General features: G+C 46.9%; 3 protein-coding genes across 5 annotated transcripts in view; 2 read left to right on the forward strand and 1 right to left on the reverse strand.

The window, feature by feature from the left end:
* The first annotated feature begins 1362 nt into the window (after nt 1-1362).
* On the forward strand, nt 1363-4374 carry POU5F1 (POU class 5 homeobox 1). 2 transcript variants are annotated; one of them, XM_029584871.1, is made up of 4 exons: nt 1363-1452; nt 1858-1988; nt 2653-2814; nt 3617-4374. In XM_029584871.1, exons 2-4 carry the CDS (start codon nt 1863-1865, stop codon nt 3863-3865), a joined length of 537 nt encoding a protein of 178 aa, XP_029440731.1. In that variant the 5' UTR covers nt 1363-1452; nt 1858-1862; the 3' UTR covers nt 3866-4374. The 2 variants fall into 2 exon arrangements, with proteins under 2 accessions (XP_029440731.1, XP_029440730.1); XM_029584870.1 differs by having other exon boundaries at nt 1374-1988.
* A 752-nt stretch (nt 4375-5126) lies between these two features.
* On the reverse strand, nt 5127-10495 carry TCF19 (transcription factor 19). Its single transcript, XM_029584869.1, has 3 exons — nt 9674-10495; nt 7591-8332; nt 5127-7106 (listed from the first exon to the last, which is right to left on the reverse strand). Exons 1-3 carry the CDS (start codon nt 9951-9953, stop codon nt 6878-6880), a joined length of 1251 nt encoding a protein of 416 aa, XP_029440729.1. The 5' UTR covers nt 9954-10495; the 3' UTR covers nt 5127-6877.
* Nucleotides 10496-10832: 337 nt separating this feature from the next.
* The window catches only part of CCHCR1 (coiled-coil alpha-helical rod protein 1), a 54701-nt gene continuing 47791 nt past the window's right edge, over nt 10833-17742 (forward strand). Inside the window, exons 1-3 of one of the 2 annotated variants that reach the window (XM_029584866.1) lie at nt 10833-10901; nt 12340-12429; nt 13120-13399. In XM_029584866.1, the coding sequence (XP_029440726.1) occupies nt 12360-12429; nt 13120-13399 (350 nt within the window). In that variant the 5' untranslated portion in view covers nt 10833-10901; nt 12340-12359. Of the gene's footprint in view, nt 10902-11383; nt 11633-12339; nt 12430-13119; nt 13400-17742 lie in introns of those variants that run through there. The other variant, XM_029584865.1, reaches the window with a different exon arrangement.

The raw sequence follows: 17742 nt of genomic DNA on the forward strand, positions 1-17742 counted from the left end.
ATTACTTATCCTACAACTTGTAGATTAGTCATAATACAAGTAATCCTCAAACATATATTAACATAATGACTTTTATTCGGTGCAACAACTGTGATGCTTTAATCCTAAGGCTCAAGTCTTGTCCCATTTGTCTTCAGCTGTCTGCAAAAAAAAAAAAAAAAAAAGGAGCAGACTCCTCTGAAAGAGAAATTGTCTAATTGAAAAAAGCTCCACAATTATGCAGCATCCAGAATATCTACACAAACTCCCAGAGAAGATCAGAAGTCCAGGAATAAATGGATTACAGTAGGCTCTGGAAGGATTAGACCCATGGAACAAGGCCACAATCTCCCCAGTTGTGCAGCATCCAAAATATCTTCCCCCACTCCTACAGAGCATCAGGAATAAACGGATTACAGTGGGCTCTGGAAGGGTAAAGACCTGTGACATACAGAGCCCACTCTTCCAAAGGACAGAAAAGGAGAAGTAGCTTTTTATGGCAAAAACAATGTCTTAGTAAATGAAATGCCAGGGGTGTGGGGAAAGGAGGAAGTTTTAATAAAGATGATGATGATGATGATGCGGCGTTAGTAAGGCACTGAAGCGGGCAAGTGTTCTGCCGCCGAGCCTCCTCAGCCGTCTCCTTTCTCCTTAACTTTGCTGCTTTTCAGGTGTAATTTAAATACTCTAATGCTCCAGGAGACTTCTAAAAGGTCTCTGCCTGAGTTTAGGGTCCTTAATATGAAGTTCCAAGGGAGAAGGCTCAGGAACATCAGGAAATGTGGTGGATGCCGGAAGAGGTGGTGAAGACGAGAACAGTCATGGAATTCAACGGGGCTTGAGAGAAACACAGAGGACCCCTAGTAGCTAAAGGATTGAAATGAGTTAACCTGCATGGCATGGGGAAACCAGCGAGGAGCGGCAGTTACTCTCCTTAACAGAAGGCCTGGGGGTAACCTGCCCAGAGAAATAAATAAAACTTGCTGGCCAGACTACTGCACCACTTGGGGTTTTTTCTACTGTTATGTTACATTAGAAAAGGTAGAAAGAAGACTAAAACATCTGCCAGCCTGGTTAAATGGTGAGGAGAAAGAGGCTATTAAAGTCAGAAGGACATCTTTCAAGAACTGGAGCAGGAAGCCAAATGAAGAAAATAGGAAAGAGCATGAGCACTGGCCAATTGGATGCAAAACATTCATAAGGCAGGCCAAAAGGGAATTTGAAAAGAAGCTTGCCAGAAAGAAAGAAAAAAAAACCTTTGCAAGTTTCTTTGAAACAAGAAGCCTATGGTGAGGGAGTTGGATGGACCGCTAGGGGGCCTCAGGGAAGACAAGGCCAGAGCAGAAAAACTAAAAGGAATCCTTTTGCTTTGGTTTTTACCGAGGAGAGGCTGGGGAAATGACTGTGCTGGAAACATTCCCTGAGGGTGCTGATTCGGGGAACTTGAAGCAGATCACGGCGAAGCAAGAATATGTAATAGAGCAGACTGACAAGCGAAAGGGCAACAAATCACCAGGACCAGACGGCATACACCTAGCGTAGTGACTAAACTAAAAAAGGAAATTGCAGACTTACTAGTATCGGCTATGGAACCTGAGGATTGGAGGGTGGCCAAGTAATGCCCACTTTTTAAAAGAGTCCCGGGGTGAACTGGGAAACTACAGACTAGTAAGCTTGACATCAGTGCTGGGCAAAATGGTAGCTACTATTCTGAAGACAGATTAAGGAGGCAGACCCAATATGGATTTAGCAAAGGGGAATCCTGCAGGCAGCTGGGAGGTTTGCTCTCTCCCCTCATGTTTTCCTTGCCTCGCCCCTGGCAGCCCCCCCCCACCTGGGTTCCTTTGCAGGTCCTGACTTTGGTTCCTCTCCCCGCAGGGAAGATGTTCAGTCAGACCACCATCTGCCGCTTTGAGGCCCTGCAGCTCAGCTTCAAGAACATGTGCAAGCTGAAGCCGCTACTGCAGCGCTGGCTGAACGACGCGGACGCCAACGAGAACCTGCAGGAGGTACCGAGCCAGGCTCTGCTCGTGTGGGACCTTGCAGCAAGCCGCTTTACCTCTCTGTGCCCAACTATCACTGTGTGTCATCTCCTTGTGCATGACCTCCCAGCACGTCACTTATCTCCCTGTGCCTTAATTCTAATCCCCGGCTCTGTGTGTGGGGGAACTCATGCTGAGTCACTTTATCTTTGTGCTGCAGCTCAGTCAATAATCCTGTGTGTTTGGTCTCAGGGGTGTGTCCCTTTCTCTCCCTGTGCCTCAGCTCTGCCATTGACTTTGTATGATCTCAGGATGTGTCACGTTATCTTCCTGTGCCTCAGCTCCAATCCAGACTTTGCTAGCGTGACCCCAGGGAAAGCCTTCTGCCCGAGTTCTAATCCCCAGCTTTGACTTTGCATGTATGCGTGTCTGCGGTCCGTTCTGTGGCTCTCTTCAGGTGATGCCCATGGCCTTCTTTGCTCCGACTTCTAGCTCATGTCTGGTTAAATAAAATCACTATTTTTTTTCTCAAGTTACTGCAGGATTGGCAATGCAAGAGGAAGATTAGATTGTGTTCCAGTTTCTTGGACTAATTTTTATTTCTTCTATACTCCGTAAGTTCCTCAGCTCAGGAGCCACTCCCTGACTCCTCATTTCTGTTCCCTCTCCCCCCCACCCCACCCCCTTGCAGCTTTGTAACATGGAGAGCGTTCTCCAACAGGCGAAGAAACGGCGAAGAACCAGCATCGAGAATAACGTGAAGGGGATGCTGGAATATTTCTTCCTGAAATGCCCTAAGCCAAACCTGGTAGAGATAGCTCATATCGCTGGGGAGCTCAGCCTAGAGAAAGATGTAAGTAGCAGGCCTATTTCAAACATTTAAAAGGTGGCCAGATTTAGGAACAAACCCCCTCTCCACACACCCACACCAAAAAAAAACAAAAAGCAGCATCTATTACTGAGCTTCTCCATGTGAGAGAGCATGGCCTCTGCTTCCAATTCGTTTGTCTCTACAGTAGCCCAAAATAGGTTTCAAACCAAGTGCGAGCAAAACTAGAGGCACAAAATGAAAGTGCAGGAGCCCATGTGCTGGCACAGTTTTAAAACAGTTGCCCGGGATTTTAATCTCTTACTACCCCTGGAAGGGAAATAATTCCAGAAATGATAAAAAGAATTGTGCAATAGGAAAGACGTGTGCCGAAAAGTGCTGAGAACTCCTCCCCCCCCCAAAGTGGTAAATGTAAGGATTGGGGCAAAAGTGCCCACATGCTTTCCTTTTCTGGAAGTTCTGTTGTGCCAGTCAACTGCCCTGCAGATTTCTGGCACTTTTTTTGCCTGCTTGTTCCCCCCTGGATTAAACAGGTTTGGATACTGCAGAGAGGAACTGGAATCAGAAGCACAGACTGGCTTCTTCCTGCTGGGATCTGTAAGAGGTACAGGTAGCTGGGTGGTGTTACCATCCACCAGGGAGCCTTAGGATTTTTTTTGTTGAGGGGAGGAGACTTTTGGTTAATTTACTGGCGAATCCTGCACATGCTATAACTTGTGAAATGACTTCCCCCTTCTAGCCATTCAGTTCGGTTCCCTCTCCTCCCTCCATGTCTCCCATTTTCTGTCACTTTCTCGCCAAGTTCTCCTGTCCTTCTCCTCTTTAGGTTGTCCGAGTCTGGTTCTGCAACCGACGTCAGAAAGGGAAACGCAACCACTGCCCGTCCCAGGAGTGTGACAGCAGTACAGGCTCATACCCCACAATCCCTCAGCAACTGCCTGGAGCACTTCCGCTGCAGCCAGGGATTTCTGCCCCAGCCACACAAGGCTATGCTGGGGGCTCCTTCCCCACCCTCTACACACCCCAGTTCCATGAGGGGCCAGCACCTTCAGACAGAGCCACGAGCTCCACCTAAAAGACCCCAACCATGACCCCAAGGTGAAAGCTGGAACACTGCGTGGACTTTCAATGCCTCAAGCTGGCCTGTTGGGAAGCCTAAAAATAAGCCGCAAAAGGAATGTATTTTTCATGTTTGTTTTACTTGGGTCTGCATAACATTAATCTGTATGAAATGCACTGTGTCCACAGACTAGGGAGAGATCGCACACCAGCCAGCATCCACAAGAGAGCTCATGGGGGGGGGGGGGGTCTCATTCAGGCCCCCACAGTGCTGCGGGGTATGTAGGGAAACCTTTAGAGCGTGTTTTGTCCCCCCTTCGGGCAATGTGTATCTCTCGGCTCTGTAACTGCTATTGGGTGACTCACCACTGGCCATGTATGTCTCTTTGTTCTGTCATTCCCTGCAGGTGACTAACACCCTCCTACCCCCTCCTTGCAAGAATGTTAATGCTCATTTTTCTATATAATACCTCTCTGCTTTACAAGTGTGTGGATTTCACATTTTTTTTCTGTGGTCTACTTTGATTAAGAGCGCTTTAAAAAAAAAATAAACACCAACTAAGTGTTATTGCTCCTCTTTCTTTCTACAATAAAGCACGGTTTGCTGTTTTGCCAGATATCATGGTGAAAGGGTTATCAGAGTCTGGAAAATGTTAACTCCCTTTAAAAGGGACAGAACCTCCCACAGTACAGGGAATCCTCACTGGGGGCAGACCCTCAGGCTGCTTGCAGGCCTAGCTGGGGCAGTCTTACCTGGGCAGCTTGCAGGCTGCGAGATAATTCTTATTTCAGCACAAAGAAAAGGTACCAGGAACTTTCCAGAGCACACACACATCCCTTTTTTTCAGCTGTCGGATAATACTTCACCAAAAGTGAGTATAGTATTAGCCTCATAAATGGTTTTCCCATTGCCAACACAGTTACTAGCCTGTGGCTAAACATTTTAAAAAGTAACAGCAGCCACGACACTAGGCTAAAAGGCAGTTGGAAGCATTACACAGAAACAAAACAGCTGTAGGTGAGACCTTTTTATTGGACTAAGTCATCACCTACAGTTTGGGTTGACCTGTGTTTCAACATAGCAAGCACATAACTTTACTGGGGAACATTGGAAATTCCTAGGCAGGGTTTTCTCCATTGGATCAGCAGAGAAACTGGAAGCTTCACCCCATGAGACTCCGCTATTTATCACATGCAGAAAAACAAGGAGAACCAGATACTAAAGAAAACCACCTGGTACACTTATAAACAAAACAAAAAACAAAGACCACAGGATATAAAATTAGCCTTTTAAATAGAAAAAGGTTTATTACTTTGTTTACCTTCACATCAGAAAACCCTGAGCTATTAATATATGATAAACCAGACAAGGGAAGCATGGTAGGCTTTGTCCCATTCTTTTGCTAGTGAAAAACCAACCAGACCCCTTTGTATCATCTCTTTGGGTGCTGCCTGTGTGCAAGGCTGCCTCTAAGACTCTTAGATCAGATCCAGCTGTTTATACTCATGTTACTGCAAAGTGACAGTAGAGCACAAAGCTCAGGGTGTTTCTTTTTTTTTCCCCTAGTGCTAGTGATCTCTGGATGCTGCCTCTCTATGCAGCTGCCCTGGGACTCCCAAGAACAGATCCAATCACAGTTTATATTCCGCTACCTTAGTGTGACACAAACTCAAATGTTAGGGATATTTTTGCTGTAGCAGTGTTGAAGTTGATTACTAAATGCATGACAACATAAGGACACACACACACCCAGATCTCGGATTCCACTTCCACCCTGCAACTAAATGCACAAAATAAACCCTCATAAGCAATCCGCACTGCGCAATACTTCAAACAGCAGCTGCCAGGCTCTTCATCACTTAGTTTACTTTAGAAAAGTCTGTAAATCCTTTATGTTGTGCTCTGGGAGCTGCCATCTTTAAAAGAATGCTAAAATCTCACGCTTGCTGCCCAGATTGTGACATCACAGTCAAGGGAACCAATCAACATCCAATGTGCTATGAAAAGGAGCCTATCTGAAGCTCAGGGCACCCAGAATCAGCCAGAGGGGTTCAATTTGCTCATCAAATAATTTTTTTGAGACAAGCTTTTGTTACGTACCAGGATGATATTCCTGCTTCCCTGTGTGCTTCTGAGGATCCAGAGCATCAAGAGGAATGCATTTGCTAGTGGACATAAAACAAAATGAACCCTGGTTTTCTTTCCTCCCTTCCCCTTCTACTGTGCTTGCCAGATCTGTTATATATTGCATCACTGGCTCATGGGCTGCATTTGGGGAGAGAGTGGATGAACTCCACCTCACAGCACTCCCTTGCTCCCCACGCAATGCGTGGAAGGAAGTTCACCCTGAAAAGCTAACATTTCTGGGACTTCTGTCCCCTTTGTAAGCCAAAATAAGGAGACTCTCTCCAAAAAGTTAAGAGAAAAGCTATTTTTGTAATTGAAAATGGTTCCTCCCAGTTTTGAAGGATATCTACCTATATATTATGTCCACTAACACATCCTCTTTAAGTATAAGCTCCCTGATAAGAGCCATAAGAAGCAGTAAGTAGACAGCAGTGATTGTATCGGTCACACTCACAGTCTGATAAGAGCCATATAAAGCAGTAGTAAGTAGACAGCAGTGATTTTATCGGTCACACTCACAGTCTTTGCCTCTCTCCTGGAGATGGGGTGAACACCTTGTTCTCCCTGTTCTTGTAGCCCTCCTCAAATTCTTGTTAATTGTCATTTGCTTTGCCTTAACTTCATGTTTCTCATTACCTGTCCCTCTTCTCTGCAGCTTGTTCAGTACATTATCTTTTCTGCCAGCTTTCTGAATATTCATTGTGGGCATGGATCAGAGTTCAGGTTTCGCTGGAGGTCTTGGCCATGCAAAGGAGAAAGGGTGTGCAAGAGCCCCGGAAGCAGAGCACCAAAGTTTCACTAGAGCTGAACAAAAGCACTGAAGAGAATTAAATTTGTGAGTCTTCTCCTTCAGGATAGCAGGGGCATCTTTTACAACACTGGTCTCTGAATGTCCCATGTTTACGTACAGCCACAGCGGAAGTCCGTGTCCTGCACAGCACTGTAGCTGCAGCCCACACATGCCACGTGATACCAGGAGTCACAATCGTCACACTGCACCCAGGCCACAGTGTCATCTTGGGGGAGGCGGCAGCGATCAGCCGCACATGGCTCTGCTGCAAAGAGGGTTTGAGAGAAGACCTGACAGGTTTCACGCAGAGGGTGCTTCCGTGGGCGGCCACGGCGCTTCCTACAAAAAGAAAGAAGGCAAGGAATAACAGTCATAAGCAGCAGGCAGGGAGAACAGCAATAACCAAACTACAAGAATTGCTAGGGAAGAGAGGCAGGGGCAATAATCACATACAGAAATTGCTGAGAGAAGGGGCAGGGAGGAGAAAAGCAAAGGCATTATGACTAACATTTCCTGAGATATAAGCTGTCAGGGAGATAGAATCCACTTCCACAGACCCAAGGTATTTGTGTGTTTTCTGATGGCATTCAATAACAGTCAAATCAGAAAACACATTACAGAAACAGGAGTGGCCACAGAAGTTGACAACTGGGATATAAGAATGTAAATATTCTCACTAATCTGTAAACAAGGACTGTGCAGTAGCCAGGTGACTGGGTACAGGAATTCCCTGAACAAGCACTCAGCTCTGTTCAATGGTCAAGCACATTCCCAAAAATTATTCAAAGTTCCTCATCTCCCCTGCACCCTGTAAACTACTCACCGGCCAGGGGTCACTTGCAGAGTCTGTGCTGTTCCTTCTCTATGCCTCTCATTCCTCCTGCTGTCCCCCAGTCGCCTCTTGTAGCTGCTCCCTCCACCACGGGCCACAGGGCCTGGAGTACGGCTGCAGCGTACCAGCTCCATCTCAGACTCCGACCTGCAGAGCCGCTTCCTCTTTTGTGCTGGCAGTTCTGCCAGTCCCTGCACCTCGTCCTCCAGCTCTGGCAGAACCGTGTGCACAGATTTGCGTCTGCTATGTGCTGCCACAGCCTTTTTCTGGCTCATTGTGTCCCTTCTAGGCAATGGAGGGGTAGACTGGAGAGCTTCTGTTGCTTCGTCACTCTCCGAGTGTAGTGCCTCTCTCCGGGTGCGTGAAAAAGTCAGTGGCTGTGGCTTTAGTTTGCTGATGCTGCCAATAGAATTTAGGATCAGAGTAGCCCCTGAGGGGAACTTGTTGAAATCCTTGGTGTGCCTGTCTGTGAAAGGTACGGGCTTGAAGCAGCTGCCTCCAACAACACCATCACTTGGGCTCAGCACCTTAGGCGTAGTGATGGCATCAAAGTCCCGCGGGCAAAGCCGAACTTTTTGGAACAGGAAATAGAACTCTGGCTCCTCCTGCAGCTGTGGGGTCAGTGTCCCCTCAGGGATCTTCTCGGCCTCCCTGTGGCCAAAAATCACCATATCGCTGTCCGACAGCTCCACGTGTACACCATGACAGACACGGACTTCATTAACATAAGTGCCTGTGAGGGAGAAATTAAAGAGAAACAATTAAAGTACAGCAAGAGAAAACTATTCATTCCCTTGGAAAAAATTTACTATTACTGTAAAGATAAGCGATTAGCGCACAGCTGGCAGTGATGGGTTTTGACTCTGCAAGTGTCACGATTCTTCATTATTCCTGCAAAACTGTCACAATTTGAGTTGGTAGTAGGCTGGGATTGGAACTTGGGTCACATCATCTTCGGTTTCCACTCTCTGCTTCCTGACTAGCCTACCACAGAATTTGTTAGTAGTGTGATTTTGGAACCAGGTGTGCTGTCTCACCATTGTAGCTCCTCAGTTGTTCAGTTCACATCCCAATGATGTCTAACTGTTAGGGAATAGATACAAGGCAGATTCCTGTTCAGCTGGCAAGGGTGTGTCCTGGGGAGGGAAAGGGGGTGATACATCCACAGAAAAAAGTTTAAAGACTCTGCACAAACCGCAAGGACCCATAGTTATGCCATGAAGTACAAAACATCCTGGCAAGACATGTAACAACAAAGCAGCCAGGCAGCTGACAAAACCTGTTCCTCCAGCGTCTGGCTGGATCTCCTCAGCTGAATTTCAGGTCTCAGACTTTGTCAAAAGATTATTTTGCCTTTCAGTCTGTGCAGTCCTTTCAGATGAGCATGCTTTTGCACATATGTGGCATGCAGGGACAGAAAAATTGTTTGCTGTTTGAACTGAGGGCCCAACAATATAACAGAGTTTCTTACCTGTAACTGGTGTTTTCTGTGGACAACAGAATTAAGTGTCACACATGGTGTTGTCACTAAATGTGTGAACGTTTACCCTGCCTATCCATGGAGAAAACTCAGTTTCATCAGGAATTCAAACAGAAGCACAAGATGAGAAAGTGATGAACCCGTCCCCTTGTGTCATACACAGATTCAGTCAGAGTCATGGATTAGAGGTAAAGGGAGATAAAAGCATTCTCCCAAATCAGATCACACACAATCAGTGACAGAGCTGGACATTAGACCCAAAGCACAGAAGACAACAAGATGAGAATTCACAAGTCCCAGAATACTTATTATTCCATGCTCAAACCACACCATTTCTTTGAAGATAATATGCATATCAGATTTTTTTTTTAAATTTTTTTCTAGCCTTTCTACTAAACTGATGTACGCCCATGCTGAACTCACCTTACACAGATCACAACCCAAGCCAGGCCCTCCTTCATGCAGCATGCAGGCCCACAACCCAAGACAAGGCAGGCCTCCCTTCACACCGCATGCAGGACAACAGACTGAGTAGATGGTAGCTCTCCTGTACATCGAAGGAGAATGAAAGGGAGTAAAAGGTTGATCTCTTACCATGGGTACTGCGGTCCACAAGATAAACTCTCCAATCTCCGCTGCCACCCTCGTCCCTCTCTGCGTGGATCTCTGCATGGATTTGGGAGATGAGCTCTGGGTTCCTCTCAGATACCAGCACCACATCACAGACCTCAGGCCGCCGTCCCAGGCGGAAGATGCAGCGTGGGCTCTCTGGCCGGAAGGTGTACAGGTCTTGGGAGATGGGGCTAACCGAGCCAGGGGTTCCCACCAGCCCCATCCTCAGGAGCTGGAAACAGGGCTGTACCTCCGAAAGCATGACGTTAAAGGATCTGACCCTTCCCCCTTTTCCAAATTATATTAGGAAAACTCCTCTTCTTGGGTTTACAGGTGTCACTAACATTGCTAAGGGATGAGGAGTGAAGAACTGCTCAAACAGAAATCATATCAAAAAACCTGGAAGAGGGGAATTTCACTGGTTTCCCTGTATAATTAGTAAGCAGGGAGATGAGGAAGGCAATGTGGAAAGGTGTCGAGTAAAGGCATGCCACATCCTAAGTTAACAGAGATATCTTAAATCCCTCCCAAGCAATCTTTGCCCATTGCAGGCAAAATTACCCAAAACACCGTTTTACCTGCTTCACCGTTGCTAAATACAGTGTTACATATAGCTAGATAAAGGGATGCACCAAATCACATTAAAGCAATGCAGATCCCACTTGTCTTCCCAACTCCATCTCCTGCACCCGGGATTTTTTTTGTGTGTATGTGTGTTATAAATGAAGATGTCCCTTTCCCTGACAGGGCCCAGACCGGCCTTAACTTCCGGAAAGGAACATGGGGGGAGGGGGGGGGGGTGTAGAAAGAGGAAAAGAGAATCAGGGCAATCAAGTCTGGACCAGCAGGAGAAAAGACTCCGTCCCACCCCCTTCTTTAGCAAACCCCTGCATCTCACCCCAACCCGTTACACGTGGGAGTCTTAGGAGCGCCCCCTCGAGGATAAAAAAAATAGAAGGGAATTTTGTCTTCCACCTTTCACCCTCTGAGACACGGGGCTTAACCCCCGGGGCCGGGCCGCTCCTCACCCTCCTCCAGACTCGTAGAGGTGTGGAAGCGCTCTCGCGCGCCTCCAGCAGACACGCGCGCGCACACGACGTCCGTTCTGTCCTGCGCGCGCAGCGGCCCCTCCCTCCCGTGTGCAACCGTCGCAGACGCCCGTTAGGAAGGAGGGGCAAGGAAAGGGGTACCCTTGCACGCGCCCTGCACGGTCCGTTACCTTCACCTTGCTTTTACTAACTGACAGCCTGTCAGGTGCGCGCGGCCGCGAGCTTGGCACGCACGTGTGCAGACGGTTCACGCACGGCACCTCGCGCTGCTCTTGACCTCCTCCTACCTGGGACCGCTGTCGCGAGGAGGGGGAGGGGCGAAAGGAGCCTGTCTCCTCACGCGGGCGGTGCCGCCACTGCGGCTGCAGCAGGTGACCAGGCCCTCCCACGTGTACGCGCGCTTGCGCGTCTGTGTCAGCGGATGAAGAGGAGGTCTTTGAAACTTGGCGCCAAAAGACAGGGAGGTGGTGATGTTGCTAGGAGTCGAGCAGTGGGCAGCCAATCCTCATTCGCCTTTAAACTTCCGCGTCCCCCTCCTTCTCCCGCCAACCTAAGGGGTGCATGCGCAGCTCTCTCTCTCTCCCTCTCCCCCGGCAGACTGCATGCGTAAAGGGGTGGGGGCGACGTGAAAGTGCCCCACTGGCAGACTGAGGAGTGCACGCTGCGCAGGCGCGCTGAAAGGGCTTGGACGCTGGGGCGTTGCGTCCCGGACTCGGCTACGGTTGCTAGGAGACGGAGTTGCCGGGTTCTGGGCGCGCGTCGGGTACGGCTGTGCGTGCAGCATGGCCGCTTGGTGCAAGAGAGGCATTGTCAGGATAACTTCAGTCCAGAGTAGCGGGGCTTATAGCAACGTGTAGTATGGCTACTTACAGGGTCTTTTATTGATGCATAGGTATTTATACTTCTTTTCCTGTAGCTTTTATTGGAACTTATAGGTACTGTGGAACTTCAGTTCAGTGGCTTGATTTTTCTTTTTAATCCCCCCCCCACCGCCCCCGTTTTATTTATATTCTGCCTTTGGCGATACTTGAAAGTGGGTTATGTTTAGCTACTTCCTTGTCACCAGAGGGCTCGCAATCTAAGTTTATCCCTAAGGCAGTGGAGGGTGAAGGGACCCAAGATCACAAGCAGCAGTAGGATTTGAACCTTGGTTTCCCTGGTTCTTAGTCTTTAGTCTTTTGCTCTAACTAATAGGCCACACTTTTATGTTGAGTCCGAGCTGGGAGAGCCATGTGCTTGAAGTTATCAATGTTATGATTTATTATGGATGTTTTAGTTGTCCACAGCCTAGATCTTTATTGATAGGTAACATAGAAATCAGATAAATAAATGATCTGTTTTATTAAGGCTTTTCTCCCATTCTGTTTCTGGGAAAAAATGCTTACTAAGAGACAAATGTATGGCATGAATACAGGTATAACAATTTATGAGTGTTACATACATAGCAGTATATAGCAAGTTTGTAGCAATGTATATCAGTTGATTTGCTGAACTTCCAGCAAATGGCTAGTCTCTTACAGAAAATTTGTAGCAACAAGTATTCATTGTGTCAAGTGTTAAAAAGATCTGCTCTTTTTTCCTCATTTTTCTTTTCTACAGGAATATAACTCTACAGAATAATGGATGACAGAAAGAGGAAAGGAGAGAATCTCGAACCTCCAGCGGCTTTTACAATACCAAAGTCAGCAGGTAACATTGGACACTCTTTGGTCTTCCCTTTGCATGCTTGTATTTGTCTCTGAAGGATCCCTGTCCACTTTAAGAGTAATTGATTATGAAACTGAGTCTATTTATTAGTTGAAAAACTGCCTGCAGTGATAAGGTGTTGTCAATATATATATATTTTTTTATTAAGAAAGTAGGCCTATAAGTTTATAGATCAGTAGGACAAACCAGACTTAGATTATCTTGTTCCTAGTAATGTGAAGTCACCTGGTAACACTTCAGATGATGCCTATGTATCTGAGTCTCTGTTGTCTGACTCCCTTTGGGGCCGATGCAATACTTTGCGCTCAGCCGAGCGCACTGTTTAACCCGCTGTGTGACGCGGGTTAAACTGATTAACCTTAACTGATTAACTGTTAAGCTGAGAAGGTTTAATGTGTGTGTTTCCTTTTTTGTTGGTTCAGTAAAATAGATTACAAACACTTAGATTTCTCATGAAACTAATATGGCAATAAAAGGGTTAACCCACTGAATTGAAAACTATTTCTACATAAAATATTTGCTCTGTTACACTTGAAAATGTTTATGGTTTGGCTGAGCCAAAGAGACAGAAATGCTGAGCGGTGGGGGAATGGTGGAATTAGTTGTAAATCTCAAACAGAAAGTGAACTGTAAAGCACGAAGCCTAAACCATGGTTTGCTCTTGCCCTCCAGGTCAGAGTGAGCTAATCCCCCCCTCCCACTTCCAGAGAAAGCTTCCTTCTGCCACAGCGGGGCTCACTCTTCCTTCAGGACAGACCTGGAGGAGCACACGCCCATCGTCTCTGCCATCACCTGCTGTGTTTACTGACCCCTGGGCTCCACTGTGCCAAGAGCTCCTGTCCTTGAAGCGAGAGAATGAGTACTTCAGGGCAATGCAGAGGAGGCCCGAGGGCAGGGAGGCCCTCCGCGGGCGTGGCCGAACAGATGTTGAAGAGATGGGTACCAGATCCAGGTACAGCAGGAATCCAACCAATATTTGAAGGGCCCCTCTCTTTGTCTGGGCAGGGCTGGAGTTTTGGTTTGCTTTCTCTCTGAAGCTCCTCATCACCTTCTCTTCTTACATCTTTCCCCATGAACTCAGTTCATCAGGCAAGTCCCTCTTCTCTGAGCACGTTTTCTCCAGCACAGGCCCCGCGCTTTATACTTTGCTGCGCCAGATGCGTGTGTCATGCTCCCTCTGAAGTTCAAACTGAAAACTCACCTTTTTGAGACTCCCTTTTAACTATTATAGAGAAGCGTTTATTATAAATGCGCTTTCCCCAGACTCTTGTAAGTTGGTCTTGACATTATAAGTTCCATGGAGTAGGGACTGCCTTTTATGTACAGTGCTGCATATATCCAATAGCGCTTTAAAAATAAGTAATAGTAGAAGTCGTACTTTCTCTGTTGATTCTGTCATAGCTACTGTGATGATGGCGTGTACGCAGACTGAGCCCCCTGATCTGTTGCCACTGAGCAGTAAGGGTGAGGTTAAGAACTGGGATTCTAGCAGAAAAGCAGTACAGACCCAAGAGGGAACCCAGGTATCCACACTTAGATGGCAGGCTCTTTGGGGTAGGGAACTCTCTCACCTATTGACTCATGCTAATCATTGCCTGTATCCTAATATTTCTTTTCATCCTGCAGACCGGTTCAGACAGATGGGATTAAATCTTTCACCAGCAAGTACAGGCAGAGAATTCTTTCCCATTTCTTGACATTATCCTTCCTATATATTCTGGCTTAGCAGGATCTGACATCAATAGTTCTCTGCTTCTAGCTGGTGGTGGCTGGCCTGGAATAGCAGAAATTACAACCCCCCCCCCCCCCAAAAAAAAACCAAACATATATGAAGAAGATAGTATTAGGAGACAACAGGGACTCTGTGAAGCTGTTATTCCCTCAAATAAATCCATTTCCCATTTGAGCCTGGTAGATGCCTCTTTGCGACCCACATAGTACTTTGATCAAAAGTATGCTAAAGGTCACAGAAGCGAGTCGCTGAGGGAGAGCGGGGGCAGCGGCTCCGAACCATTGCTGTCAGTCCCGACAGAGGAACTCGGGAGTCTGTGAGGAACAAAACAGTGATTTCCGGCAGTACTTCTACAATTCCAGCTGGCTGAGACCCGGAAATCGCAGCATAACGGCTGAACCCAAGGGGCAGGAGGAGGAGGACCTCGGGCAATGCAAACTCTTGCGGGAAATCAAGTCAGTGACAGGAGATATTGTTGCATGCCACTGATCTCTGACATGAGTTTCAGATTGTGGGAAGAGGATGGAAGAGGTGGAGATGCACATAGACGATCAGGCCTCCTCTCTCATGCAGTTACACAAAGCTCTTGATGAAATGGCAGACAAGCTCAAGGATCTGGAGAACAAGATCCTGTCAGGCTCATATACGCATTCGCAGACTGCCTGAAATATATCTGATTATGAAAATTCTGCCTTGGTGATCCAGCAGATCTGTAAGGGCCATATTGATTTTGGATCAGATCTAGTTGAGGAGCAAGTGGTTAAAATTGACAAGAGCTCATCGGGCACTCGGCCCCACTGCCAGAAATGTGCCACAGGACATAATTGCATGCCTGCATAGCTTCCTGGTGAAGGAGAGTGTGCTAAAAACAAGCAAGGAAAGTGAGATCTGCTCATTGGGATGGCCACACAATTGGGATTTTTAATGACCTCTCATGATGCATAAAAGGAAGGAGATGGGTGTCATCACTACTATTCTGAGAGAGGAAAACATACACTATTGGTGGCTATTTCCCTTTGGATTAGTCTTTATAACTAGTGGAGTAACTTAAAAAATCAACTGTTCCTGTGGCATTGAAGATCCTGCGGGCAGCGGGTATTGTGGTTTCAGTGACTACAGACACTATTTCAGGACCATAAGAACATAAGAAATTGCCATGCTGGGTCAGACCAAGGGTCCATCAAGCCCAGCATCCTGTTTCCAACAGAGGCCAAAACCAGGCCACAAGAACCTGGCAATTACCCAAACACTAAGAAGATCCCATGCTACTGATGCAATTAATAGCAGTGGCTATTCCCTAAGTAAACTGGATTAATAGCAGTTAATGGACTTCTCCTCCAAGAACTTATCCAAATCTTTTTTAAACCCAGCTACACTAACTTCCCTAACCACATCCTCTGGCAACAAATTCCAGAGCTTTATTGTGCGTTGAGTGAAAATGAATTATCTCTGATTAGTCTTAAATGTGCTACTTGCTAACTTCATGGAGTGCCCCCTAGTCCTTCTATTATTCGAAAGGGTAAATAACCGAGTCACATCTACTTGTTCAAGACCTCTCATGATCTTAAAGACCTCTATCATATCCCCTCTCAGCCGTCTCTTCTCCAAGCTGAACAGCCCTAACCTCTTCAGCCTTTCCTCAAAGGGGAGCTGTTCCATCCCCTTTATCATTTTGGTTGCCCTTCTCTGTACCTTCTCCATCGCAACTATATCTTTTTTGAGATGCGGCAACCAGAATTGTACACAGTATTCAAGGTGTGGTCTCACCATGGAGCGATACAGAGGCATTATGACATTTTCCGTTTTATTCACCATTCCCTTCCTAATAATTCCTAACATTCTGTTTGTTTTTTTGACTGCTGCAGCACACTGAGCCGACGATTTTAAAGTATTATCCACTATGATGCCTAGATCTCTTTCCTGGGTGGTAGCTCCTAATATGGAACCTAACATCGTGTAACTACAGCAAGGGTTATTTTTCCCTATATGCATCACCTTGCACTTATCCACATTAAATTTCATCTGCCATTTGGATGCCCAATCTTCCAGTCTTGCAAGGTCCTCCTGTAATGTATCACAGTCCGCTTGTGATTTAACTACTCTGAATAATCTTGTATCATCCGCAAATTTGATAACCTCACTCATCGTATTCCTTTCCAGATCATTTATATATATATATATATATATATATATATTGAAAAGCACCGGTCCAAGTACAGATCCCTGAGGCACTCCACTGTTTACCCTTTTCCACTGAGAAAATTGTATCCCTCCACATTCAGGTGAAGCCTTCTGTCTCCCCTTTCTGCCTCTTTGGCAAATATCCCTTCGAGATTTGGTTTAATGGAACACAGTCACCATGGCTTTACCCAAGGCAAGTCTTGCCCATTTAGCTTAAGACAGTCTTGGTTTGGATGTGATTTTACCGCAGACGTGCAGTCTGAAGATATGACTTATGTCCCTGGAAAAGAGAGAAGTCTGGGTTGAGCAGTTTAGCAGAAGGTTTTGAGTTCAAAACGTGACATGCAAGACCTACCAATGGAGAAACAGGTATTGGGGGGGGGGGGGGGGGATCTGGAAGTACAAGGGCAAGCCAGAGAGATGTGCTGCGGGGGAGGAGCAGGTGCCTGCACAAGGAAGAAGCTGCGATGGGGAAGCACAAGCCTCTAAGGAATTGGGGTGAGCAGTTGTTAACGAGGTGGAATTCTAATCGCACTTTATCCTTATGATGCAAAGGGCCTGTAGTGAGATGAGAGGCAGTGATTTTAATTGCAGGTCACCCCCAGAGGAATGGCAGATGGGAGCAAAAAAGCCTCCGTTTAAAAAGCTTGTTTTCCCCGCTTAGCGCATGGTCTCCTGGGCCTAAGCTCTGAAGATCCGAGAAGCCTTCAAGGCTCAGGGGAAAGGGGAGAGAAGGACATACGAGAATACAAGGACATGGCAGTCAGGTTATTTAAGAAAGAAGAGCTAGAACCCCTCATCTTAAAGGCAAATACAATCCTTGGACTTAATGGAAGATGAAAAGAAAGACAGGAGGAGAGGAGACCCAGTCCGCGTGGGCATAAAGAAGCTGGCCAGGACTTTCTCTTTCTATTTGCGAATGATACTAAGATCTGCCACAGAGTGGACACGCCGGAAGGAGTGGAGAGAATGAGACGGGATTTAAGGAAGCTGGAAGAGTGGTGGAAGATATGGCAGCTGGGATTCAATGCCAAGAAGGGCAGAGTCCTGCATCTGGGGTGTGATAATCCAAAAGAGCTGTATGTGATGAGGGGTGAAGGGCTGTTGTGCACAGAGCAGGAGAGGGACCTTGGGGTGATAGTGTCAAGCGATCTGAAGACGGTGAACCAATGTGACAAGGCGCTAGCTAAAGCCAGAAGAATGCTGGGCTGCATAGAGAGCAATAACCAGTAAGGAAAAGGAGGTGGTGATGCCCTTGTACAGGTCCTTGGTGAGGCATCACCTGGAGTACTGTCTTCAGTTCTGGAGCCCGTATCTCAAAAGGGACAGAGACAGGATGGAGGCGGTCCAGATGAGGGTGAACAAAATGGTTGGGGGTCTCC

The sequence above is a fragment of the Rhinatrema bivittatum genome, chromosome 19 (assembly GCF_901001135.1).
Source record: "Rhinatrema bivittatum chromosome 19, aRhiBiv1.1, whole genome shotgun sequence".
Lineage (NCBI taxonomy): Eukaryota > Metazoa > Chordata > Amphibia > Gymnophiona > Rhinatrematidae > Rhinatrema > Rhinatrema bivittatum.

Excerpts from the sequence above, each read along its gene's own strand:
- POU5F1 (XM_029584870.1), top strand. The coding sequence starts at position 1,776 with ATGTTTTCCTTGCCTCGCCCCTGGCAGCCCCCCCCCACCTGGGTTCCT. Across the intron at positions 1,989-2,652 it reads CCAACGAGAACCTGCAGGAG|CTTTGTAACATGGAGAGCGT; the intron begins GTACCGAGCCAG and ends ACCCCCTTGCAG. Across the intron at positions 2,815-3,616 it reads AGCTCAGCCTAGAGAAAGAT|GTTGTCCGAGTCTGGTTCTG; the intron begins GTAAGTAGCAGG and ends TCTCCTCTTTAG.
- TCF19 (XM_029584869.1), bottom strand. The coding sequence starts at position 9,953 with ATGCTTTCGGAGGTACAGCCCTGTTTCCAGCTCCTGAGGATGGGGCTG. Across the intron at positions 8,333-9,673 it reads TGTGGACCGCAGTACCCATG|GCACTTATGTTAATGAAGTC; the intron begins GTAAGAGATCAA and ends TCTCCCTCACAG. Across the intron at positions 7,107-7,590 it reads CTGCAAGTGACCCCTGGCCG|GAAGCGCCGTGGCCGCCCAC; the intron begins GTGAGTAGTTTA and ends TTCTTTTTGTAG.